A 25,838-nucleotide genomic window follows, 5' to 3' on the forward strand; every position below is an offset into this window, starting at 1 on the left:
AGAAAACCCTTAACCTTCTCATCTGGTGTACAGAATAAAAAAAAAAAAAAAAAAGGAAAACGTCATTAAATTCAGGTGCAACAGTCAAGCACCCAAAAGCTCAAAAATGCCTGAATTAACGTTGCCCATGTAACACATAAGTCACACTCCTTGACCACATACATTACAATAAAATCTATAAACTACAAGCATATACTATTTTCCTCACAATAATTTTGCCTTGTTTGGCATACAGAACAGACTTACCCAGGGGATAAGTCAAGGGCTATGTACCAAAGGAACCTGCCTTCTACAGGACAGCTCTCTCCCCCTTGCATCACCTGTAATACATTGGAAGATTCTCAACTGGCGAGATAACGGATTGCAGGAAGTTCATGTTTAAGACTGCCAGGAATGCTGCTACCCCGGAGAACGGCCTATTCTCATCTCTGCCACACAGTTGCTGTGTGCTGCCAGGTGCATCACGTAATTTTTTGTCATCCTTTTTGAGCATCCAAATTTGAGACCCTTTTGCCTAATACACAGAAGTGCTGCACTTTGAACATACGAACATACATAACAGTATAGAAAAGCATTACATGATACAAAGCACTTTGAAAGATCAGGTCCCACATATTTCCAATTAGGCACCCAAAATGAGTGGAAATTCTTGACCTTAATCTATGTCTCAGTTACCTATCATACCACAGAGATTTTGTGAAGCGCTCATTATAGCAACAAGCACCACAGCCCACGAGAAAAGTATCAACAGTGTTTTAAGAGCAGGGTTTGGATACAGTGAAATAAGACGGGAAGTCACAAATTGAACAAGAAGAAAAAACATACTGAACAGCTACTCATTAGCTGAGCCCCATTCACCTTGCACAGGGAATGAGGCAGCGGTCCTGTGGAAGAAAACAGCCTTTAGTTAGTTGACCATAAATGCCAGAATGTAGCACAAAAGGGTCCAAATTAGGTTTACATCCCACAGACTTCTGCCACCTGAATTAACAGATTCACTGATAGCAATAACAGTTTGTTACCGTATTATACAGGATAACTAGGACAAGCTGTTGGAGGTTGGACCAGCCCAAGAAGGGGATAGCATACACACCCAGACACTTCCTGGGAGAAGAATGGTGAGACAGGAACTTGGGTTTCATTCTGGGTTCCTGGGGGAGGGGGGAGAAGAGTCTGGACCTTGAGAGCACACCTCATTATTCTCCTTCTTCCCCTCCATTTATTTCACTGGCTCCCAAATCCACTCTCTCTCCATGAGTGCCTCATTAATCTGTTTCTTATCACTCTGCCACTCAGCATCTCTTCCTCTATCACATGCTTTGGCAGATCTAAGCGATACTCCATCCCAGCCAATTGCCCCACCCATTTCCCTCATCAATTCCCAATCCCAGCCTCCGTTTCCCTGTCCCAATCTGTTCCTTTCTTTCTACTGATGAAGGTTTTGTCTCATCAGCCTGGACCAAAACAGTTTGTGCCCTCTGGGCACCAAAGGGGATCATTGGAAGCACATGAGAAACAGGCTCCATGCACTCAGTTTCAGTACTTGGACCCATCCCAGCCTGGAGCAGATAGGAATAGGCACTGCAGGAACGAACCTTCCTTGCCCTGTTCTGGAGCAGACTGCCACTTGGGGAAGAGGGGAGGTGGCGGGTTGGGGGGAAGCACCAGAAGCCATGATGGGATGTGAACATGCCAGGCAGAGATGGATTTTTGGTATTTAAAAGCTAAAATCTCTGAAGTCACTACTGAGCATGTGTGAATAACTTAGTCAGATTTGGTGACATTTTTCACATGGAGGATCACATGGATAAAACCCTGACCCAAGGGCTAGCTAGTTGCCCATCACATTTCAAGTTTCAGCTCCACAGCATGGAAAAGATCACCAGATCTTAACATGGGAAAACAACAACCAATATTTTCCAAAGAGGCAGGGGTGGGGAAATCAACCTGAAGCAGAAAGCTGTGGAGAATGTCACCTTAAAATGTTAAAGTCTGATACAATTATAAGCAACTAAAAGCAGTCTGCTAGTAAGTATTGCATGGCCCTACCAGATAGGCTTGGCAGGATCTCATTTTGATTGGTAAACACTGATAAATGGCAAGCTCACCTCACACTCACAGGTTAATGGAAAAGTATTTCCATTGGTAATAATCAAAATTTATAGAAAGGGGACGTAAAAGTAAGCTGCTACCACAGTGCCAGGGCAGGTTCCTGCTGTGCAGAAGTTGGAGGTGGGAGGTGAGCTGGGCAATGTGTGTTTGTGCGTATCTGTCCCTGCCCCTGCCTCCGCAGCTCCGTGTCTGCAGGGTGCTAGCCAGCTGGGCCCTCCCTTGCAAACTCGGGTGGAAGCCAGCAGGCAGAGGGAGTTGCTGGTTGCAGGGGGTAGTTGCTGCTGCAGCAGCCAGAGGTTTTCTTGCTGAAGAGTGGGAGGGGGCCAGGGGGCAGCGACTGCTGTGGGACAAGGAAAGCAGGTGCTGATTTCAGTGATGCTGTGCACAGGGGCAGTGTGCTGGGATGGAGAAAGAAATGGGTGTGTTTATGTGTACATGTCTGTGTGTGTGTGTGTGTGTCTGTATGCATGCCCCCACACTTAATATCATGCAATACTGAAAATTCAAAATCAACAAAAAATCAGAATGCTTAAAAATAGAAATTGATATCATCTGTCAAACCTTTTTTTTTTTTAAATCAAATTTTGCCAAGCCTACTAGTAGATAATACTACCAACTGCATGCTATGTCAAATAGGGAAGGCAAAGACAATATCATGCTACAAACCAAATACTGAATACAGCGCTTAAAGAATTAATTAGAACAAAATGATTAAGTGCTCAAAACAAAAATGAATATTTATAAAGTTACTACTTTTCAATAGAGGAATATTTAAATACAGTTATTTTAGCCAAAAAATATCAGCTGATCAAGATTATAAAAATGATCAATCTTGCTGTCAAACTTTATCAGATGATGACATGGATAATAAAGTCAAAATGAAACCATGATCTATTTAGTTTGAAAAATTAGCACAATAAAGCATTTATGAACCTTCATGATTGGCTGAATAAGATCTGGGCATACCAAAGATCTCATGGCCATTAAATAGCTTATTCAAATGTTGATAGGCAACTATCAAAAGGCATTTCCCATCAGCACAAAAAAAATAAAACTAAAGAAAATTTAGTGTGTCAATTAAAATATTGGCGTGCTGCTTGGTATCAAATAGAGCTGGGACAGACTCATGAAAAAAATGTTAAAAGCCTTTTCAATCAAAAGCTTCATCAACATCCATATAGATCTATAAAAGAAGAATAAGTGAGAGGAGTTTATTTCCATTTACAATCAGGAAGCCTTTCATCCAGAGATCAGGTATAATGCAGGAGAGTTCTAATCCAGTTCCATAGTCTGCTTACCTGCAGTTCATTGTCATAGAAGAGGAAGAACAGAAGGAAGCTAGTAACACACATCTCATTTTGTAGCATCAGTGACATTGCTTTATTATTTCTCTAGCACTGTGCATCCATCAGACAGTCATTTTTCAGTACCTATATACTGGCATTTTTACTGGGATGATCCACCTCCTTTTACCTGCGGTTGCTTCATTCACTCCTCTAGGCTTATTGAATCTTTACCTTCTGCTATACAGTCATGAAAACTTGGCAGTCATTTTTATTTTATGACTGCCAAGTATAAGATGAAAGGGGAATAGTCTATGAGCACAATGTTCCTCTATACCCCAGATGCTCACCTTCATGCCTCTGTGCTTCATTCTGTGGTGGCTTGCCAGTAAACGTTAATGGTGATCTTGACCGCTGTATAACAGGCAGGGTTGGATCACTGAATGTGATAGTATCCTTTCCACCTAAAAAGAAGAAAGCATTGGAAACATTAAATCACCAATTAAACTGTATGTTCACCAATGAGTTTGGTGTTGTTTAAGTACATCTTAAAATTTAACTATTTTTTCCATTAAGAAGTACAGTGATACCTGTCAGTACAGAAAGTTCAGTACAGGAAGTTAGATAGGCAATAAACTGCAACTGAAGTGCACAAGTCAAATATAAAAAAGGGCAGATTTCTATCAACACTGCTGGGTAGAGGACAGTTCTCTAATTTGTTGAAAGGCTACCAGATTTTGCATTCAGCTGTAATCAGATCATATCTATGTGATACAAAAAGTATTTTTAGATTAAAGCTTTATGCTAATACAGAGATCATTTGCATTTAGACTTGAGTAGCACACCATTACCAACAAGTATTCAGCACTGACCGTGTACCCTCTACATCCCGCTTTCATTGCCAAAACCTCCCTTATTACAAATGCAATTTTGTGCATTATTCTTTATGAAAATTTTATCCCAAAGTTCTTTCAAAAAAAGGTAGTTTAAGAGATGGCTCAGAATCAGGGCAGCAAACACAAACATTGATACTGCAGGGAAAGGGGACTAGAAGGTTTTTAATCCACTGAGCCAAATTCATTTCTGTGCATTTTAGTTCAAATCCAGCTGGAAAGCAGTAAATTGCCCCGTTCCTTGGTGGATGAAATCTTGTGAACTAAACTCTTCAGGCCAGGCACTCTGTTGTATATGACTAGCTAGCAGGGGCTTTAGATTCCATGGCAATGTGAAAGTAAACTACAACAGCTTACCCCACATGCCTTCTACCATGCAAGGCACTCAGAGGTCATCAGGAAAGACACTAGACAAACTGGAAATAGCACACATTTGCAAGCTCAAATGACAGTGGCATTCTGAAGGACAATACCAGCTGACAAATAACATCTGGTAAGGTGGTTTGCTAAAACAATTACTACTGTTCTACTCACCTCTATTAAACACATAAGACCACAAGTTAGTACACCATTACTCTATACGTTCAAATTAGCTTTGACATAGCTTGCAACCTGTCTTAAATCAAGATCTTAAACCTTGGGAGTCTTAAACCAAGGCTAGGGGTTTCCTGGAGGGACTAGTGATTTTGGTGTCCTCAATTTTTGGCTCAGCCTGAAAACAGCCTCCCCTCCAAAGCTCTCATCCTTTAAAGCAAGGGCGAGCAATTATTTGGGGTGGAGGGCTGCTTAATGAGGTTTGGTGAGCTTCTGAGGACCACAAGGGTAGCCCTGCTCCTTGACAGTTGTTCCACTGCCTGGTAATCATCTTGGGACTGGAAGTCCTGCCCCCAACCCCCCTGACCTTTGCCACCGGAAGTCCCTCCCCCTTTCCCTCTGGAACTACTCCTTTTGGGAGGGGGGTTACATCTTGCAACCAGAAAAACAACAAATCATACACTAGAAGTCAAACACTTACTAGAACATATTTTAATTTTAATACAAAAAATATTTTGTCATGATTTGTGTTTGTCTGCTGAATATAGAGCTGACTGCATAACTTAAAAATAAAAATAAAATAAATTCTTAATCTTGTATATTGTGTGGAGGGTGTGGTTGGGGATGGTGCGGCGGTTGAGGGGGTGTGGCTGTGCATGTGGGGGCATAGGGTATGTTGGGGGGGTGTCTATGTGGGGGAGGTTGTGAGGGCAGGGTATGGGTGTGTGGCATTTGTGGGACATGAGGGAGGTTGGGGGGTAGGGACCCCCTCCACACTTCCCCCATGGCACAGCAACAGCAGGTGGGGGCGCCCATGGAGCTTGTGCTCGCGCCAAGCATGAGCTCCCTGAGTGCCCCCCCGCTGCTGCTGCACCATGGCAGAATTATGGAGGGGGTCCCTATACCCCCCGCCCATACCCTACAAATGCCACATACACCACTGCAAGGAGCTTCCCTCTGGTGCTGCACGAGTGTGGGGGATGCAGATGCGCAGCGGGTAGTGCCAGTGATAGAGGTGGACTGGCTGGGCTGCACCTCTCACTGTGGTGTGCAGTGCTGGCTGGAGCTGCACTCTGCCAGGCATGAGTGCTCCTAGCGCCTCTGCCTGCTGTTGCTACCGCTGCTGCCTGCCAGAGCTGTGTGCAATGGGCAGTGTCTGGAGGGGGTCCCCACATTCCCCCCCACCCTCCCTCACACCCACAGGCTGCTCACCCAAGCTCTGCGTTGCCACCGTCCCCCTAGGCGCAGGCTCCCTATTGCCACCAGCTGCAGCCCCATGCTCCCACCCAGATGCAGTTCCCCCTCACCCACAACTTCTTTCCTACTTGGTGCATGGAGTGAGTGGGACGCCAGGGAAGCTGAGCAGGTCCCTCAGCAGCTGCAGCAGCAGCTCTGTCCAGAAGCAGCGTGCTGGCTGGGCTAGGGTCTTCCACTCACAAGGGTGGGAGTGAGGCACAATTGGGTATGTTGGCAGGGGGGGTGTTTACATGGGCGCCTCACTCCCACCCTTGCTGGCAGAAGAGGTCGGTGGGGTACAATTAGTTGTTCGGTGCCGCGAGCTGGATGAAAGTGCCCGGTGGGTTGGATCCAGTCTCTGGGCCATATTTTGCTCGCCCCTGCTTTAAAGTGTCTTGAGATAGAACCCTAACATTTCTAGTCAAGTTTACCGACCTTGGCTGTACGTGTCTGGGGACAGGACTTTTCCCTGTTTTTCTACTGCCTGATACAATGAGGCTCTGACATTGCTGAGGTACATGTTTACAGTAATACAAATAAATAATTCTTGAGACACTTTGACGCTGTCAGGATATTAGACAACAAGCTTCAACTGAATTTGCATCTGCACTCTGCTTCTTCTATAGCACATAATACAATTAAGCAGTTAATTAACAAGTAGCCGAGTGAGAGAGAAACTATAATGTAAAGCCAAAAGGAGACATTTTTAGCTAAAAATTTGAGGGCTTCTCCAAATGCCAAAAGCTGAAGTGGGAAAAAAGTCACTTAGTTTCCCATGACAGTAGCAAGACTATGCAAAGAGATGGGCACAAGGTCAATGTCAAAGGGGCAGTGCTGGTAGGAAGAGGAACAGTACACATGGAAGATCTATGTGACAGGGAAGAAGTGATTAAATCACCAGTGAGATTAAAGAATGGAAAGGGTAATTTTCAGCCTGAAGAAAGTAGCTGCCAGAGGAGCTATTTGTGCTAAATGCCTCGCAAAGTCATCTCAGAAGCAAGAAAGTAAATGTAGGCCTGCAACTCTTGTGGCTTCCAATTCAAATATTAAATGACAAAAAGTGCTGACTTGCACCAGCAATTACACACTCACTTTCACAACATTTTACTTTGAAACTGACTGGTTACACATGTACTGGTTAGATTGCCATCTACCATTAAAGCAGTATTGTTTCACTGGCCCAAGTGGTATTATTTATATAATGAAACAGTGATTCATGTCCTTGTTAAGTAGGAGGCTAGAGTGTTGCAAAAGCACAGCATGATTGGGGTATACTAATGAAACCTGAATTAGTTGACTGAACCAGGTTACCTCTGGAAGCTACACTGCTCAGCACAGTTCCTGGAATGTGCACAGTCCATTAGTGAACCTCTTGGGGGGGGGGTTCAGTTAAAAATGTATGGGCAAGTGAATGAGAAGCTACAAGGTAGAACAATAAGCTAATTTGTTCCTTTCACCAGAGGAATATTGTTTTCCCAAGTGTAACCTGGTTGATCCCTCTCAAATTTTTGCCTGCATTTAAATAGCTCTTCTAGAAAGGCTCCCATAATGGCCACCACCGGTGTACCCAACACCTGCAGAGAATATCAATGTTGTTTCTCAACTGGCCTAAGTTAATGACTGTTTAGAAACAAAAGCATCTGCAGCATTTCTTGTGGTCACAAGAAGAAATGTTGTTCAAAACTATTTTTCTTTTTTGCTCAATTCTTTTGCAGTAGGAATTAGTATTTCAGAGCACAGTAAATAAAGCTGCAACGAAGTATCCAATTACACTAATGTCTAAGAGAGCTAGACTGACACTTTCTATGCATATTTGTCTAGTGAACCAATCACTCCAATACCTAGGCAGCAAATAAAGGCTCCCAGGATACTGAAACAGTATATTCTTTGTTTCATCCTAAGTGAAGATGAGCTCATATTAATGGGATCCAAAAAAATTAGTGCCCAAGACCTCTCCATGTAAAACCATGTCCTCATGACCAGTCAACTTCCACTAGTACATCAGCCACAAAGGGAGACCTATAATTGCAGAGGGCAAAACTTTCCCAGGGCCTGAGCCACTTCTAAAAAAGCACAAAACTCTTGCTGTTTGTTACCCATATTTCTTTCATTCGTTACATACAAGGTAGCAATCAAAACATCTACAATTTGTCAAGCTAGTTCAACTATAGGATGACTTAAGAAGGAAGCAAATATTACCATATTTTCTTGCATATAACCCACTCTGAATATAACACCCTACTTTTATAGCGTGTGATATTCACTTTATTTTTAAAATATTTTTAAAAATATACCCTATTTTTAAAAGGTATCATGAAGAAAAAAAGATCTTGCCTTGGGTAAATATCTGAGTAGCCACAGCTAGGGAGCCTGTTGTCAACTCCACGCGTCAGATGGGGACCAGGGACCTGGTCTGGGGCTGCATGGTGAGCCCAATCTAGCACAGCAGGTCTAGGGCTGCATGGAAGGTGTGAGGCTGTGCAGCCTGAGAGCATGTTGAGTCTGAGACCACCCATGTGCCAGGTGCGATCCCATATCCTGGCTCCAAGGCTGCCCACCAAGTCCAAGGCTGCACGCTGGCTCTGGAGACATATTTTGGGTCCGACCCAACACTTGACTGTACAGCCAGCACACTAGTGGTCCTAGACTTGGTATACCAAGTCTAACCTGACACATGGCTCTGGAGCCAGCACACAGGGTTGGACCTGGCACATCAGGTCCAGGGTTATGTGTTAAGTCAGACTCAGCACACTGGCTCTGGCCATGGACCAACCCTATTCACTGGCCTGATGTGGTGCATGGATGGGATAGAAGATCCCCCATAGGTAGAGACCTACTGAATTCACGGAGGAAGTGGGCTGCACACCAGCTTCTTTATTCTTGCAGAGTCCCCTGTGCAAAACACCCCCTTCTCCCTCGCTGATTGCTAGAGGGGCCCTGCTCCTTAATCAGCAGGGAGGCAAACACAGTCGTTTTAAATATGGACCTGTTTTTGCCTCCCAGCCAGTCAGCAACAAGCAGCAGGGCCACCAGGGTCCCTCAGCCAATCAGCAATGGGGAGGAGGGGCCCTGCACAGGGGAACCAGCAAGATTAAAGGAGCTGCTGTGCAACCCACTTCTACCATGAATTTAGTAGATCCCTCCTCATAGGTCTAGAAATTTAGTGGCTGAGGGACAGAGAAGGAAGCAGTGGCAGTGTTAACTGTCATGACTCCCAGAGCTGCAGCAATTATCACTGCCGTCACTCTGCCCTGCCCTCCCACCCCTACTAAACTTCTGGACCTGAGGGGATCCCTTTTTCTCATATTTAATGCCTCCCCAATTTTCCCCAGCTGGCTTTGGGTGGAAAGGTGCAGATTATAAGTAAGAAAATATGGTACTTCTATTTTTAAATACTTGGAAGATGTTCCAGTAGCAGAGTGATGGGGAGTGGTGAAAAAATATGTTCTATTGATAGTGTTCCTAGCGGTCACCACCTGAACCTGATCTAGACTGACGGGCAGCTTTAACCAGGTCTATGGGCCTCCCTACCAAGTCTAGAACCATTTGCTGCACTTATGTGTGGGTGAAGTGGAGGGGCCTTTTCTGGAGAGCAGGCTCAGCGAGGAGGCAACGTAGATGTAGCCTTCCCTAAGCATGATTGAAAAATCAGTTTTCCTCAGCAAGTCTTTACACTGACAAAAAAAAAAACCACCTCGCGGCAAATTAAGTGATTATATTTTGTTTGAACTCTAGCATAAATGAGATTAGGTGCTCTAAGGTCTCCACCACTTACTCACCTAAACCCACATTCAGCCTCAGGGTCCATTATGATAGTCCCAACCACAGTTGAAAATTGTGCGCTGTTTGACAGAGCAGAAACCAGTCTACAACCCTCTGACAAGAATACCCCCATTGAAAATTTATGGTAGATCCCAAACAAAAACACCGTCCTGATTTACTGGTCTGGTTCCAGAAGTAAACCCCACTGTTCATCAGAACTACCAATCCAGTGTAAAATTCAGTTACAACTATTTAGCATCATCCTTCATTACCATTTTCCTCAATTTAAAAGAACTGCCTTGCACAGCACTCTCTATTTCCCTTGTGGCCATCTAACTCACTCAGTTGAACATCTTAATCTGACAGATATAAAAATGTTCAGATAACATTTCCATTTATTTACATGCAGTGACAATATTTAACGTACTGCTAAAATTAGTTACTAAAAATATACACGTCAAGCAGAACCTACTCCCAAATCCCACTGAGACATTGTAGCTCAGGCCTTCAGGCAGCAAAAGAAAGGAAGGAAAGAGACAGTTGTTATTGTATAAATATTAATTTGAGATCTTACCTAAATAGACCAACAATGAAGCAAGACATTCTCAGTGTCCCAACTGTTCTATTTTACTCTTTATACTTTCACAAAAGTTAAAACACTGCATTTATTAAGCTACAAATTTCAATGAACCCTATTTTTGAAAGAATGTAAGAAGCACCAACAGCTTGAATTTGAACAGGTTAAAGTTTACATGCTATTTCTATTAGCATATTAACCTGTAATACAGAGTTCCAGTATAAATATTACATTGGCATCTCCCATCAAGAAGATATGGGAAAACCAGAACTTGGAGTTGACCTGACTAGGTTTGTTACCAGGATTCCAGATAAATTGCTGACTATTTAAATTTTGTGAAAAGTTTTGACCTAACTGACAGTGTTAAAACACCCGTAGCCTTGTTTATATTAGTTCCTGCACATGGTAGCAAATGTGGGAAACTAGGCAAAAGTAGCAGAATGGTGCAAACACTAGGGAGGAAGTGGAATCATTCACAATGGTTAAAACAAGACACAGCTAGATGTAATGGGAGGAAAATAAACAAAAGCTGAATACTGAACATTTTCCAAACAAGCCAGCCTAGTAAGCAGTAGCTTAAATCTCCCTCTACTTGAGTAATTTAAAGCCAAAAAAAATATTAAGAAAATGTTCTGTTCTGGCAAATATGGACTAGATCATTTAAGATCCCTGTGGTAGTGTTAAGGGTACTGCTGTGGCCATGATGGTCCAGGAGATATGCAAGAGGCAAGGATTTTTCTGGGTGATATCTTATACTGGACCAACTACACGGTTGGAAGATATCACCCACAAAAGTCCTAAGATCCTTTACATTTTCAGTTTCTCAGTTTAAAAAATTCTATAGAAATTATCAATAAATGTTGCAAGTAATACAAGGTTACTTTAGTTACTCAAAACAAGTACACAATAAATAAGCCTTGCAGAAAATCATAGCTATAATCAGTTTATACAAGAAGCTTAAATCAGTTTAATACTTTTCAGCATCAAACTATGGCAATAATTTGACTGTTTCATTTGTTGAAAATGATTTTTTTCTATTATATACAATAGCTATAAATTAGAATGATATACGAAGTAAACATTTTTAGGAATGACTAGGCATTTTGGGTGCCCAAAAGACTTGCATTCAAAGGGCCTGATTTTCCAAATGTGTTGAATACTTTTCAAAACTAATGGTCACATTTAAAAACAAACACATTTTTGCAAGTTTCTCATAGAATTCATACTCAAGGAATTTCTTTTAAGTTGAAGAAGTTGCTTTCCTGATTTTTTACTAACCTGGAAGACTCCACAAACCAGAAATTTCCAATGTCCTTAACTTCTTCTCCAGCTCTGCCACTCGGTTTCCTAGAATTCTTGGAGGGGGGACAACACATAATTAAACAATGTTTTGGTGAGAAAATACAAAATTAATTCTTGAAGAAATGTAGTCCATCAACAGATATTCATGTGATTACTGATACATTCTCCACTGTCCCAGAAAATGCATATTTATTAGTTAATACTTTTGTCACTCATTTTAATAACAGTGATGGACAAAGGTCACTACAAATCAAGTCTGGATGTTTAACTAAGCCTTGCTCGAATGAAAAGGTCTCAAATCTCTAGTAATTCAGGGTGCAGACAGAAGTGCAGCTCCATGGTGTAACTGGGCATGCTTCACAGGAAGTGTTCTGGGTTACAACCATCCCCTGGACCAAACAGAAGTTCACTGCTGGCTCCAGGGGGGAGAAGAATCTACCTGCTGGCTGCAGCCTGCAGCTGGTTTCTCATAGCAACAACCCCTCCTCCCTGCCAGCCTGCAAAGTTTTCAGAATGGGGGTGGGGAGGGAGGGAGAAGGGAGCAGAGGGAGCCCAGCTAGTGCTGGACGGTGAGGTGAGTGAACTGGAGCCCTCTCACTCTGGAATGGGGTAGGTGAACTGAAGTGCCCCTCCCCCCCCAAGTGTGTGTGGGGGGGGGGGGGGAAGGGGAGCTCCAATTCACTCACCTCACCCCTTAGCAGGTGCTGAAAAAAACCTTGACTGACCTCCCTCTGCTCCCTTTCCCCCCTCCCATTCTGGAAACAACAACAGGCTGGAAGGCAGCACAGACACAAGTTACAGAAGACACTATTTAAAAGTCTTCATTTGAGCCTGAGGATTTTCACCCGAATGGCCATTTTTGAAGCAGTCTGCAGCCATGTACTTGTGTTTGGTCACAGCTATAAAGTGCTTTCTGTTGCCAGATCAGGTGAAAACTGTCAATTCTGTCTGCACTCAGTGACAACAAAAGCACCCCAGCATACTTCCACTTCCTTCCTTGGCTCACACTGTAAATGAAACAGTACATAGAAGTTCTTCTTTAAATCCAAAATATTAAGGTTGGCTTTAAAATATTTGTTGTAGCCTTGGTCCATTTTTTTAAATTCAGTTTAGCTTGCTCACCACTCTATAATATTCTATTTGATACAAACTCTTTACTTTTTCTCTTGTTAAACCATCTCAACTTATCAACTGCTTTCAGTTTTCTCTGCATTTCTTAGGTCTTGTTTCCGAGTTTTACATAAATACTATTTGAAACCAGTTCTCTTGATTACACTTCAGCCTAACAAGTGCTTTAACTCCTATGAATTCTGACTCAATCGGGATTTTAAACAATTCCTTACCAGATATTTGAGACTCACGCTTTCAAGATACCTGCCTTGCTTCCCAATTTACAGCACAGGTTCCCCGGGTGTCCAGTGCTAACATCTGCATTAGGAGGGAATAGCTGTCACAGGGAAGTAGACAGCACCTTTCATGTAGGGAAACTACTACTGGTGGATTCCCATCTTCCTGTTCTAAGACCCAGTACAGGCTGGCTGGGAAGGCTTCTAGGGGGTCACGGGGGAAGGGACAACTTCTCCACACAAGTTCAGCAAGTGCTGCACACTCTCATGATAAACTGGCCTCCTGTTTGAGACTCAGGGTGTCACTACTTCAGCATTCATGTCACAGCTACTAGCAAGAGAACAGATTCCCTTGCCACCCTCATTGGCACTAGTATTATTTCACCTCCTTTTCATTGGTAATTCTAGAACCGGGACAGGAAAAGGAAGGCATGGCCCCACTCTCTCATGGATGCCACTAACTCAAAGGGATAACTTGGCCCTCTATATGGGGTCAAATTTACTGCCATGACTTTTGTTATTGATGCACTGGGTCTACCTCCAGGCCTCTTGCTGGATTCCTTGAAACAGGGGCTGGGGAATTGTCTACCCCTGGTGACAAGTCCCCAGATCAGAATATCATTATGAGCCTGGGATCACTAAATTACAGGATCATGCTTAGCTGCACTCCTTACAGGTAAAGACAGAGTAGAGAGGTTTTAAATATGTGGGCTGAATTCTGTCTTAGTCTGTCCCAGGCTACATTAATTTTTCCATGCTTCTTTTCAAATATGAGTGAATTGCACATAAAGCCAGTGCAAACTTGTCAAAATACATTCCTCAAATAATTTTCTAGTAGTTTTCACTATTGCTTGCTTTGATTTTTGTTCTTTAAATAAAATCATTTGTCACTACAGCAGGTGCTGGGAAACATGGAACTGTACTACTGTTAACCCAAAGCCCTTGATTCCTGATCAACGAGTATTTGTATAGAGGCTATAGGGAACAGAAGCAACAAGTTCCCCACTGTGTGCACAAATCTCTTTTCTAGATCATGCACCATTAGATGTCCAGGTGATGTAAATTGCAGCGTCAAAGACAAAGCTGCTGCTGACATCAGAAAGAAGCACTATTGCCAACTCCCTGTTACCCATATGTCTGTCATCAAAACGGTCAATCTGGGCCTCTTGTCATGGATCAGGTTTTACTGCACATCCACCTCACTGTTCACACCACAGTAGCAACACCAGCTTCCTCCTCACCTCCTGTCTGAATTTAGCAGATCACACCAGAGCTATCTTATACATGGGCAGAAACTCAAGGGAGCTCTGCTGGTTTATACCACCCAAGGTGGATCCTCCTTTTCTTTCCATTTAGAAGGGTACACACCATGAAAGGCAGTGCCCTTTTTCTCCACTGACAAAATTTCCCTGCTATCTATAAAGAGTTGTCACTGTCACATCCCCAATTCTACTTATCACAGAAATTTTAATTTAGCCTCAGAATGACATAGTCCCACTCTCAGTCCTGTCTATATTTAAGTTAAGTTTTAAAACTTTAAGCTCAGTGCATGCTAAATGCTTGCTGGAACAGTCTGTAGGTTTATGAATGGGGGCAAGCTAATCTATGGGTATACCTGGGTAGCAGAAAGTCAGCTATAAAATATTTATAACTAATTCAACTCAAGCCAAGAAAACTGTTGTCCCCTTTTAGCCACAGCCTTAAGAGTATTTTATTCTCTCATTTGCATAATTGATGCATCTTAAGCTGAAATAATATCACATACAGAATTTATTTACAGTCAGCTTCATAAATCAAGCTGATATGCTTGAGAGAAAAAAACAACAACAGATGAACCAAGAGCAAGCAATACCCATTGTGAACAGGAATCCTCCTTAGTCCTTGCCTTGCATTTAATGACAGGGCCAAAAAACAACGATCAAAGTGGAGATAACCCAATTATGCCATAAACCACATACTCCCATGATTATATTTAGCATGCAGTTCTCCTCAGATGTCATTTCCTTATAGAAATAGCAAGAATAAAAACACTTACACTCCAGGAGTAAGTGTCAAGGGAACCTAAAACGTTTCTGCAATAGCACTAGAGCAGAAAGTCAGGCTCAAACATATTATCCAATATCTGATCTAACTAAAACCTATTCTAGTGTGGTTCTAATGTTAAACAAAAAAAGCTGCTCTGTCACTTGGTAATTAAATAGTTGTGTCCCAGGCTTCAAACAGTGAAGAAGCTTTGGACTTTGGGAGACAAGTGAGTTCACAGAGACTCAGGATATTTTTTCTTAATCTCTTTTTATTTATAATGTGTACATGGTAGTTAGTGTTGCTGCCTTGAGCAAAAATAAATTAACAGTAAAAAAAAAAAGGAATGGAAGCAAAACTCATAGCTATATTCCCAGAGTTCAGTAAAATATAGCTTTGTGTACAAATCTAAATCTACATTCTTCTGTCTACTACTGCTAACTGTTGCATCTGTACCCTGCAACCACCACACCAATACCCTGATGGGACGGCATGCACTTGGTGTGTCACTCAAAAAATACTGCTCTCCTATACACTGAGTTTTGGGAATTGTGTTCATCACAACTTCTTGTCTGCATTTAGCACTAATCAATCTTTGCTTGTCCTTCCTAACAAAGTTGGAGCTATTTAAAATGATTATATTTGAAGAAATTCCTGCCACTGACCCTAACAGAGAATTGCCTTTAAAACCTACTCTTAAGTACTGAATAGTATAAATCCATTCATGATGCAAGGGTTCAATGGCCTGCTTTTGTTTCTTTTCCTCTTAGTAATTACACCCTGGGGAATTATGCAATCATGCACCCATGTAATTTTGCCCATAAAAGGCATGACTGTGCATAATTGCATAATCTTGCATAATTTAACCATGGGAGTCTCTGTGCCTCCACCTCTATGATGGAGGCACAGAGCTGTACAACTGGATGCTGGGTAAGTGGGGAGGGGAGCTCCTGCCTACAGGAGGGGTGGGGTTTGTGGGTGGGTGTGGACCATGCACCATTAGGCCAGGCCAGCTGGCTCTGTGCCTCCACATGGGGCTTCCAGCACTCCAGCAGGAAGCTACATGTGGAGGCACAGAGCCTGCCCAGTCTGGTGGCATGTGACTCTGTGGGTCCATGTGCAGCTTCTTGTTGGAGTGCTGGAAGTCCCATGTGGAAGGCCGGCCCAGCCCGATGGTACACAGACTGGGAGCCAGGCAACATCAGACTGGGTGGGAAGCTACACATGTAGGCATGGAGCTACGTGCCATCGGGCTGGGCAGGCTCCTGCTTACTTGCACGTGCGGCTTCCTGTTAGAGTGCTGGAAGCCCCATGTGGAGGCACAGAGCCTGCCCAGCCCAATGGTGCATGTGGTACACATGCCATCGGGCTGGGCTGGCCGACTCTGTGCCTCCTCATGGGCCTTTCAGCACTTCAGCAGGAAGCCACGCACGGAGGCATGGAGTCTACCCAGCCTGATGGCACATGGCTCCTGCCTGCAGGGCCACAAGCCCCACTTGATTGCACAGAGCCAGCCTGGTCTGGTTTGAAGGTGTGCGCCAGTAGGCTGGGCTGACTCTGCACCAGTACATGCAGGCCGTAGGACTCAACCAGAGGCATGAGCTGCCGGGGCCTCTGCCTGCCACAGCCATGAGCACCCTGAGGGCCACTGCCTGCCTGTTGCTGCTGAGCTGGTGGCGGCGGCAGGGGTTGTGTACCATGCGGGGGGGGGGGCCCACACAGCTACAAACCCCATACACGCACACACCCACATCCCTTCACAACCCCCCCACAAACTTCACCCCACACCTTCACAAATCCTATAAGCCCCACACCTGCCTACAAACCCCACACATACCTACATCCCCCATACATACCCCCAACCATACGAAGTAACTGCATATATTTCTAAAGAAGTTTCAAATAGTGTTATAATTTATTTATTTTTTTACAATTAAACTAAAGTAATTAATTTTACATCATTTTGAACTTTCCTGTGCATCATTTTGAATTTTTCTGCACATAGTTTCCTGGGGTTTAAGTAATGCCAAAATCCACCATCTTTTCAGATTCAAAATGTTTTCTCCTGTAGCCAGCCAACAGAGGGTGCACATTTTTTACCTAATTACATTCTAGGAATAACATCCATATGATCCACAAAGACGATGCACACAAAGACAAAGCAGTAAAAAAACACAGAAGTTACATTTTCTTGTGCCAAAAGTCAGTGCTGTTTGATTAAGAGGAAAGGAGGAAATTAGTAGGAAAATAAGCGGTAATGCTACAGTACTGTAGTAGCCATGACAGTTTAGGAATTATGTGAGAGGCAAGGGTTTTTTGGGGGGTGACATCTTTTATTGAACCAACTGCATGGTTGGAATAAAGTCAGACAAGCTTTCAAATGCAAGACGTTCTTCATCAGATCTGAGGAGGGAAGCAAGCAAATACAGCTGAGAGTAGAACCATGAAGATGAGGAGGGGAGGGAAATTTTCAGGGGTAGCAGAAAAAGAATTGTTTACTGGAAGAATGAAACCCATCAATATGTGTCGCCTTTAAACAAGGACACGCCAGTAGAAAAACAGAAATATCTTTGAAAGAGCCATTTAAATACTCCGCAGTAACCTGTTACAGTATAAAAAGAACCCCCCTCCCTCCAGTGACCATATACTCTTGGTGGTCACCTACCATCCCACACTGGAATTGATCAGAAGAAGCATCAAACAATTTATTAGACCAGGCCAAGAGAAATATTCCAAGCCCCTTCAGTTCCAAACCCCCCAGCCTTGCCCAGTTCACAGGAAGCAAACTCCCCACTGCTCACCAGACATCAAATGGGACACAGCTTTGCCTTAGCAACAGATGCTTTAACCTGTCAACACATCTCCACTGCTTCCACAATCAACACTCCCCACAATGGACCCATAAAAATCCATGGATCCCACATGTCTTTCCTGTCACAACCCAAAGTTGTGATTTGTTGTTTGTGTGCGCTTCGGCATTGCTAAATTATTTTTCCCGCTAAATTGCAGCCTCTTTGCACGGTAGAACTCTCTGCTGCAGAGGAGAGCTCTGGTGCAACAAAGTATTTCCCGCCAGATTTGTAGCTGTCTTTGCATGGTGCATTTCTTATTGCATTTGAGAAGTGCTCAGTGCAAAGAGTTCCCGCCATTTGTATTAAGATTTGCGCCACATTATTGGCCAATTCTGAGTAAAGGCACACGTGGCGGCTAGCTATTGGCTTGCTAGCCATACAAAAGGCTTGAGTGGTTTCCGCCCAAGCCAGAGAGAAAGGAAAACTGGAGAGAGAGAGAGAGAGAGAGAGAGAACTCGCCAGGAGGAGGAGGAGACTTCGCGCTGTGTGAAGATCTCAAAGTGATGTGGACCCTTACGGACCCAACGCGCCTCTCTTAAGAAGGCAACAGAGATCTAAATAGCCTTTGGCCTCTCCCCGTCGCCGAGCGCAATCCTAGACGTATCCATTTCCTATAAACCCAAGCCGGATCTGCGGAGCCTTAACAACTCCGTGGTAGAGGGAACTGAACCAAGCCCGCAGAGCTTTAATAACTCCAGGGAAGATTAGTACCGTACGAACCCAGAGATTCAGCCACTCCGGAGGGAACCGAACCCACGGAGCTTCAACAACTCCGGGGGAACTGAATCCACGGAGCCTCGACAACTCCGGGGAAAAGAGCTGACTTGTTATAATCCTCCAATGGGGATTCAAGCGGAGCTGTGCCTGGAAAGCTATCCAGCCTACACCACTACCATCTTTTGGTGTAAGTAAACAATCTTTTAATCAACCACTACGCGTCCGTAATCAATTCTAGTTTGCCGCGGTCTTCTCCGGCCCCGCGTGCCCAGGCTGCTGACCACAGCCCACGTGCACAAAGACGGGCCCTGGCTTGCCCCCTGTCGACCTGCACATTTCGCAAAATGTAATATTGGGAAAAGTCAGTTTCATCTGAGGGTAGATGTTTGGTTAATGCAAATCGTCTCTCACTACCAAGCGGAGAGGTGCTGTAACAGCACATTCGACAGACAGACTGGGAAAGCTGGTTGTGGTGTTAGCTCCTAACTATGGAGTAAAGTACACCAAAGTAAAATCCAAAGTCAACTTTTCTGTAGAAAGGGTGTGTTGTGCGCACACACCCTAAAAGTAAAACAAAGTGAAGTTATGAACAAATGTAACATTTAACCACTTGAAAAGGCAAGAGGGTGCTGCCTGCAGGAGATCACATCAGCTGTTACAGTGTATGCAGGCTCCTGTAGCACTGCTGTAACTTCAGACCTGAAAGAACTGCTTTTGATACACTTGTATCATTATAGAATCCTACATAATAATAGCTTATAGCCTCGGACATGTCCGGAGGGTGCAGATGCCAACCACCCCTTTCTACTGTGTAGTTCTGCACTCCAGAGGCCTAGGCTGCCCATGGAGTCTGGATCACACCAGAGGCGCTTCTGTCAGGGACTTGTTTTTAAGTTTCTAAAGCAGGTGAGAATCCCCCTCCTCACCCCACCACCAACGGTTGTCACCCCCTCACTTCCCTTTCATGCTCAGTGGCACCTCCCCTCCCATCCATTTCCTCTCCCCTTGCTTGGGTCCCCTAGGTGTTCCCTGTCAGCCTAGGAGGAGGCACAAGGAGCTGGCAAGTGTCATAGCCCAAACACTGGCAAAAATATTCGAAACCTCATGGCACTCAGGTGAAGTACCTGAGGACTGGAAGAACGCCAGTGTAGTACCCATCTTCAAGAAAGGGCGGAAAGTAGATCCCAGGAATTACAGGCCAATCAGCTTGACCTCAATCCCCAGTAAGATTCTGGAAAAAATTATCAAGGAGACCCTTCTGGATAACCTGGCTAAGGGCAATGTCCTGAGGGACAGCCAGCACAGGTTTGTCGCGGGTAGGTCTTGCCTGACCAATCTCATCTCCTTCTATGACCAGGTGACATATCACCTGAACAAGGGAGAAGAGACTGACATCATATATCTGGACTTAAAAAAAAGCCTTTTATCTGGTGTCCCGTGACCTCCTCATGGAAAAATTGGCCAACTGTGGCCTCGGCTACATCACAGTCCAATGGCTGGGAAATTAGCTACGAGGTCAGATCCAGAGAGTAGTGGTCGATGGTAGCAAATCATTATGGTGCTTCGCGACCAATGGCATCCCCCAAGGCTCTGTCCTTGGACCGGTTCTCTTTAACATCTTTATCAACAATATGGACACTGGTGTCAAAAGTGCACTGGCTAAGTTCACCAATGACACTAAACTCTGGGGCATAGTGTCCATGCCTCAGGACAGGCTAGTGATCCAGGCTGACCTGGATAAACTAAGTAAGTGAGCGGATACAAACCTGATGATGTCCAGCACTGATAAATGTAAGGTACTCCACCCCAAGGAAAAAACACCCACAGCATATTTATAGGCTCAGCAGTGCTACGCTTGCTAGCACCACTGCTGGAAGAGACTTGGAGTCATGATTGACCACAAGATGAACATGAGCCACCAATGCAACGTCGCAGCTGAAAAAGCAAACAAAACCCTGGCTTGCATCCATAGATGTTTCTCAAGTAAATCTCGGGATGTCATTCTCCTGCTGTACTCAGCCTTGGTGAGGCCACAGCTGGAGTACTGCATCCAATTCTGGGCTCCACAATTCAAGAAGGATGTGAAGAAGCTTGAAAGAGTCCAGAGGAGAGCCACTCACATGATCAGAGGGCAAGAAAATAGGCCTTATGAGGAGAGGCTGAGAGCCATGGGACTCTTCAGCCTGGAAAAGCGCAGGCTCAGGGGGGACCTGGTGGCTGCTTTTAAGTACATAAGGGGTGTACATCAGGACCTGGGCGAAGGTTTGTTCACCAGAGCACCCCAAGGAAAAACAAGGACCAGTGGTCATAAACTCCTCCAAGACAGCTTTAGGCTGGACATAAGAAAAAATTTCTTTACTGTCCGAGCCCCCAAGACCTGGAATAGACTCCCTCCAGAAGTGGTGCAGGCACCTACTCTGGACTCATTCAACAAACATTTGGATGCTTATCTTGCTGGGATCTTTTGACCCCAGCTGACTTCCTGCCCCTGGGGCAGGGGGCTGGACTTGATGATCTTCAAGGTCCCTTCCAGACCTAACATCTAGGAAAGCTATGAAATCTATGAAGAGATGACAGCAGGCTGAGCTGTCTCTGGGAAGCTAACTGCTAATAAGCCAGCTGCCAACAAGCAGGCAGACCTGTAGTTACCCAGGTAGCAGCTACCCTTGGGGGGAGTAACTCTTTAAGGAAGCAGTTGCAGAGCAGTAAGCAGCAATAGGGCAGGCATTTAGGCAGCTCAAAGGGCTGCAGGCAACAGAGCTAAGCCCTAGTAGGGAAAGCAGACTGACCATCAGGCACAGAAGGGGCCTGTGTATGGTTGTAGAGTCCTTTGACCAGAAGGGGCAGGGCCCAGGAGGCACATAAAGAGAGTGTCTGAGATCAGACAGTCAAGTCCCTGCTGCTTGCATAGCCAGACAACTATGCAGCAAGACAGCTGCAGGGAAGCAATTAACTGATACCTGAGCTGCCTTGGGAACTACAAGTAAGGAGCCGAGAGCTTGCAGGGATTTAGTACCCAGGATGAGAAGGGTTTGTTATACAGCCAGTGGAGAGTTGTAGTTACAGCCAGTGTGCTTGTAGTTACAGCCACTGGTAATCTATGGGATGGCCTCATCCTGAAAGGCCATCTGCAGTGATGTCCCCCAGGGATCTGTGCTTGGACCCATGCTCTTCAACGTATTTATTAATGACTTGGATGAGAGGATGGAAAGCTCAATGATAAGACTGTGGATGATACTAAACTGTGGGGAAACACAAGCCCAAAGGATAGGGTAAAGATCCAGGATGACCATGAAAGACTTGTTTTATGGGTGCAACGGAGTCAGATGAAGTTTAAAAGGAGAAGTGCAGGGTTCATAGTTTCATACGTGGTAGGGTCGGAAGGGACCTGAGCAGATCATCAAGTCCGACCCCCTGCTCTGGGAAGAAAAGAATGCTGGGGTCAAACGACCCCGGCTAGGTGATTATCTAGCCTCCTCCTGAAGACCCTCAGGGTAGAAGTGAGCACCACTTCCCTTGGAAGTTGGTTCCAAATCCTAACTGCCCTGACCGTGAAGTAGCACCTCCTGATGTCTAGCCTGAATCTACTCTCGGTCAACATATGGCCGTTATTCCTCATTACTCCTGGCAGTGCTTGGGGGAACAGGGACTCCCATAGCCTGCTGGTCCCCCTTGGCCAGTTTGTAGACAGCCACCAGATCCCCTCTCAGCCTTCTCTTGTGGAGGCTGAACAGGTTCAAGTCCTGTAGCCTCAGCTCATAGGGCCTGCCTTGCTGCCCCCTGATCATGCAAGTGGCCCTCCTCTGGACCCTCTTGATGCTGTCCACATCCCTCCTGAAGTGTGGCACCTAGAACTGGACGCAGTACTCCAACTGCGGCCTGACCAGTGTCGCATAGAGTGGGAGGATCACCTCCTTGGACCTGCTCGTGATGCATCTGTGGATACATGACAAGGTGCGGTTAGCCTTCCTGACCGTGTCCCCACATTGGCGGCCCATGTTCATCTTGGAATCAATAATGACACCAAGATCCTTTTCTGCCTCTGAGCTGACTACAAGGGAGTTCCCCAGCCTATAGGTATGCTGCTGGATCTTCCTCCCCAGGTGCAGTACCTTGCACTTATCAGTATTGAATCACATCCTGTTTTCATCTGCCCACCCCTGTAACCTGTCTAGATCTAGTTGCAGCCTGTCCCTCTCCTCCAGCGTGCCATGCCCACTTCTCCCCACATCTTAGTGTCATCTGCAAATTTGAACAAGGTGCTTTTCACCCCCTCGTCCAAGTTGCTGATAAAAATGTTGAACAGTGTGGGACCTTTTCCAGTCTTCTGGCACCTCACCAGAACACCATGAGTGCTCGTAAAGCTGTGCCAGGGGTCCTGCAATGACCTCTGCTAATTCCCTCAGCACTCTGGGGTGAAGATCACCAGGACCTGCTGATTTGAACACATCTAGTCCCACCAGAAGTTCCCTGACTAGGCCCTCTCTGACCCGAGGCCTGGCAGCACCTCCCCTGGGTCCGTTGGGAATCCCAATGGGGTGGATGCCCCAGTCCCTGCTCAAAAAGATGGTGGTAAAGAAACTGTTAAAGAGGTTAGCTTTGTCATCTGGTGTGACCACTAGATTTCCCAGTGTATCCTGCAGAGGCCCCACGTTACCTGGTACCTTCTTTTTACCTGCTATGTATTTAAAAAAGGACTTGTTATCCTTGATCCGGGTCGCTAGTCCCAGTTCCATCTCCGCCTTAGCCTTCCTAACAGCCCCCCTACAGTCTTAAGCAATGGAGGTATAATCCTCCTTGGTGATGGCCCCTCCCCTCCATTGGGTGTATGCCTCCTTTTTGGCTTTGAGACATTCCTGGATGCTTTTGGTGAGCCTTGGGTAGGAAGAACTCACCTGGGTAGGAAGAACTTCACCATAACGACATAGTAGGTGGTGGTACACTGGCTGACAGCATCTGAATGGGACCTGGAGTCACAATCAACTGGAAGATGAACATGAGTCAACAGTGCGATGAGGTTGCCAGCAGGGCATATATGCCTTTGGCATGCATCAGCCGATGTGTTGCCAATAGATCCAAGGAGGTGCTTCTCTCCCTCTATTCAGCATCGGAGCTGAGTACACAGCTGGAGTACTGTGTCCAGTTCTGGACACCACACATCAGGAAGGATGTGAATAAGTTCGAGAAGGTACAAAGGAGGGCCACCCATATGGTTAGGGGCCTGGAGGATAGGCCCTATGAGGAGAGACTCCAGGAACTGAGCTTGCTCAGTCTGAGTAAGAGAAGACTGAGAGGTGACTTCATAGCTGCCTACAAGTACGTCAAGGATGAGCATCGAGATCTAGGGTAGCAACTCTTCAGGAAGGCATCTCAAGGGAGGACGAGGACCAATGGGCACAAGCTAACTGAGGGAAAATTTAGGCTGGACATAAGAAAAAACTTTTTTTCTGTAAGCGTTACCAGAATCTGGAACACACTCCCCACAGAGGTGGTGCAGTCACCATCCTTAGATGTGTTCAAGATGAGGCTGAATAAGTACCTTGTTGAGCTTGTTTGAGCCCACTAACTCCCTGCCCATGGCAAGGGACCAGACTTGATGATCTTGTAGATCCCTTCCAGTCCTTCAATTCTGTCATTCTATAATTTTTTGTTTAAGCTTAACTGGAGGACTGGATGTAGTTGCAAAAAGGGGGAAAAGGAGGCTGCGGGTGGGGTGCCTTGAGGGGCACACCAAGCTCTGAGCCCTTGCTAGTGATCGGAAGAAAACGGCATGAGCTCTGTTAGGGCTGTACACAAGCCACGCCGGCAGGGGCCTTGAGGTCTGCGCCCAGAAATTGAAGCTCCAAACAGCAGGCTGAAGGTAAAAGAACCCAGATAGATAACAGGAGCCAAGACCAGAAAGGCTGAGGCAGAAGCCTACAAAGATGCTGAGGCCTGAAAGGCCAAGTATTGAGTGGGGCAAATAACTCAGTTGTGCTAGTGACTGGTAACACTTGCAAGGCATGGGAGATGGGGAAGTCAGAGGCCATGAATACAACCATTAAGGTACTGGGTCCCCAAAAACATTAATAGGGAGCAGCCTAGGAGCAGACAAGATAGCTTCTGGGCCTTGGGTAGCCTGCCAACTGTTTTCCCAAACAACATCAAGGTGTGGCAGGTAAGTGACAGAGACGGGCCCAAACAACCCGAGAAGGCAGGGGCACCAAAAGAGGGCACTACTGTGTCACTCAACCCCACCCTGCCACTGGGGACTTAAGAAGTCCCTGGCTGCTGCTTCACAGCGTGGTCTGCCTTCCCCGATTGAGGAAAGGGGGAGGGGCTGGGAGCAAGGACTAAAGCCACCCATGCAGTGATGGTCACTATTCCCACATTCCCTTTTCAAAATCCTGGATCCACATAGACTTACAGCAGTATCTGTTTACACTGATACTATTATTATATCTCTCTATACCCTACATGTCTTCATAGATACATGTTTCATTACAGGCCAGAACAGATGAATTAGAACGGTTATGTATTGACAGAGTATTTTGACATAATACACAGATTACTGCAGAATGACAAATGTTGACAGGGTCCTTAGAGAGAGTCCTGAAGGGTCCCTTGATTTCTCCTAAGATCCTCTCCACAATGCTGATGACATATTAGCTAGCCTCCCTTTGGCTAACCACATTCTTGTTTATCCAAAGCATGCAACTGTTCCCCCAATTCTGTTGCCATTTCTATAAGAAGTTGCTTTGTATTAGAAGAATCAATTTTCAAAGTAAATCATCTATTCTAGTGTCATCCAGTTTCCTTCAGTACTACTTCCTTCCCTGAAAGAAGACTGTCTGCTTCTGGTATCTGGTTCTAATGTGCCTTTAATAAAAGGCTGAATTACCTCTGATTACCCACAGTGATTCAATAATGCTGAACACATTCATAGAACACTTTCCTCCTAGAATCCCACTTTCACAATACATAAAGACAGTCACTGTCAAGCTGCATCAAAGGACAGCTATATGCCATCATGCTGGGTACTAAGGAAACCCCGAAGTGTGCGAAATAGCTAGATTATTACTGATTAGCTGGGCACTTAAGAGTAACTTTCAGCATGCAGAATCTGTGAATTAGTAAGACTGTTAAAAATCACACAGTACTGTTAAGAACTGAAAACGTATGCATCCTAAAGCCTACAGCCAAGCTGCTACATTAAGAACTTT

General features: G+C 45.0%; 1 protein-coding gene across 4 annotated transcripts in view; it reads right to left on the bottom strand.

Moving 5' to 3' along the window:
* CCDC149 (coiled-coil domain containing 149) overlaps window positions 1-25,838 on the bottom strand; it is a 93,821-nt gene that overhangs the window by 5,779 nt on the left and 62,204 nt on the right. For 3 of the 4 annotated variants that reach the window (XM_019480239.2, XM_006260428.4, XM_019480243.2), the window contains exons 10-11: window positions 11,676-11,752; window positions 3,746-3,859 (exon numbers count right to left, since the gene is read on the bottom strand). In XM_019480239.2, coding sequence (XP_019335784.1) covers window positions 3,746-3,859; window positions 11,676-11,752 — 191 coding nt within the window. Of the gene's footprint in view, window positions 1-246; window positions 321-3,745; window positions 3,860-11,675; window positions 11,753-25,838 lie in introns of all 4 variants that reach the window. The other variant, XM_019480240.2, reaches the window with a different exon arrangement.

Source organism: Alligator mississippiensis, chromosome 2, assembly GCF_030867095.1.
Source record: "Alligator mississippiensis isolate rAllMis1 chromosome 2, rAllMis1, whole genome shotgun sequence".
NCBI classification, from domain to species: domain Eukaryota; kingdom Metazoa; phylum Chordata; order Crocodylia; family Alligatoridae; genus Alligator; species Alligator mississippiensis.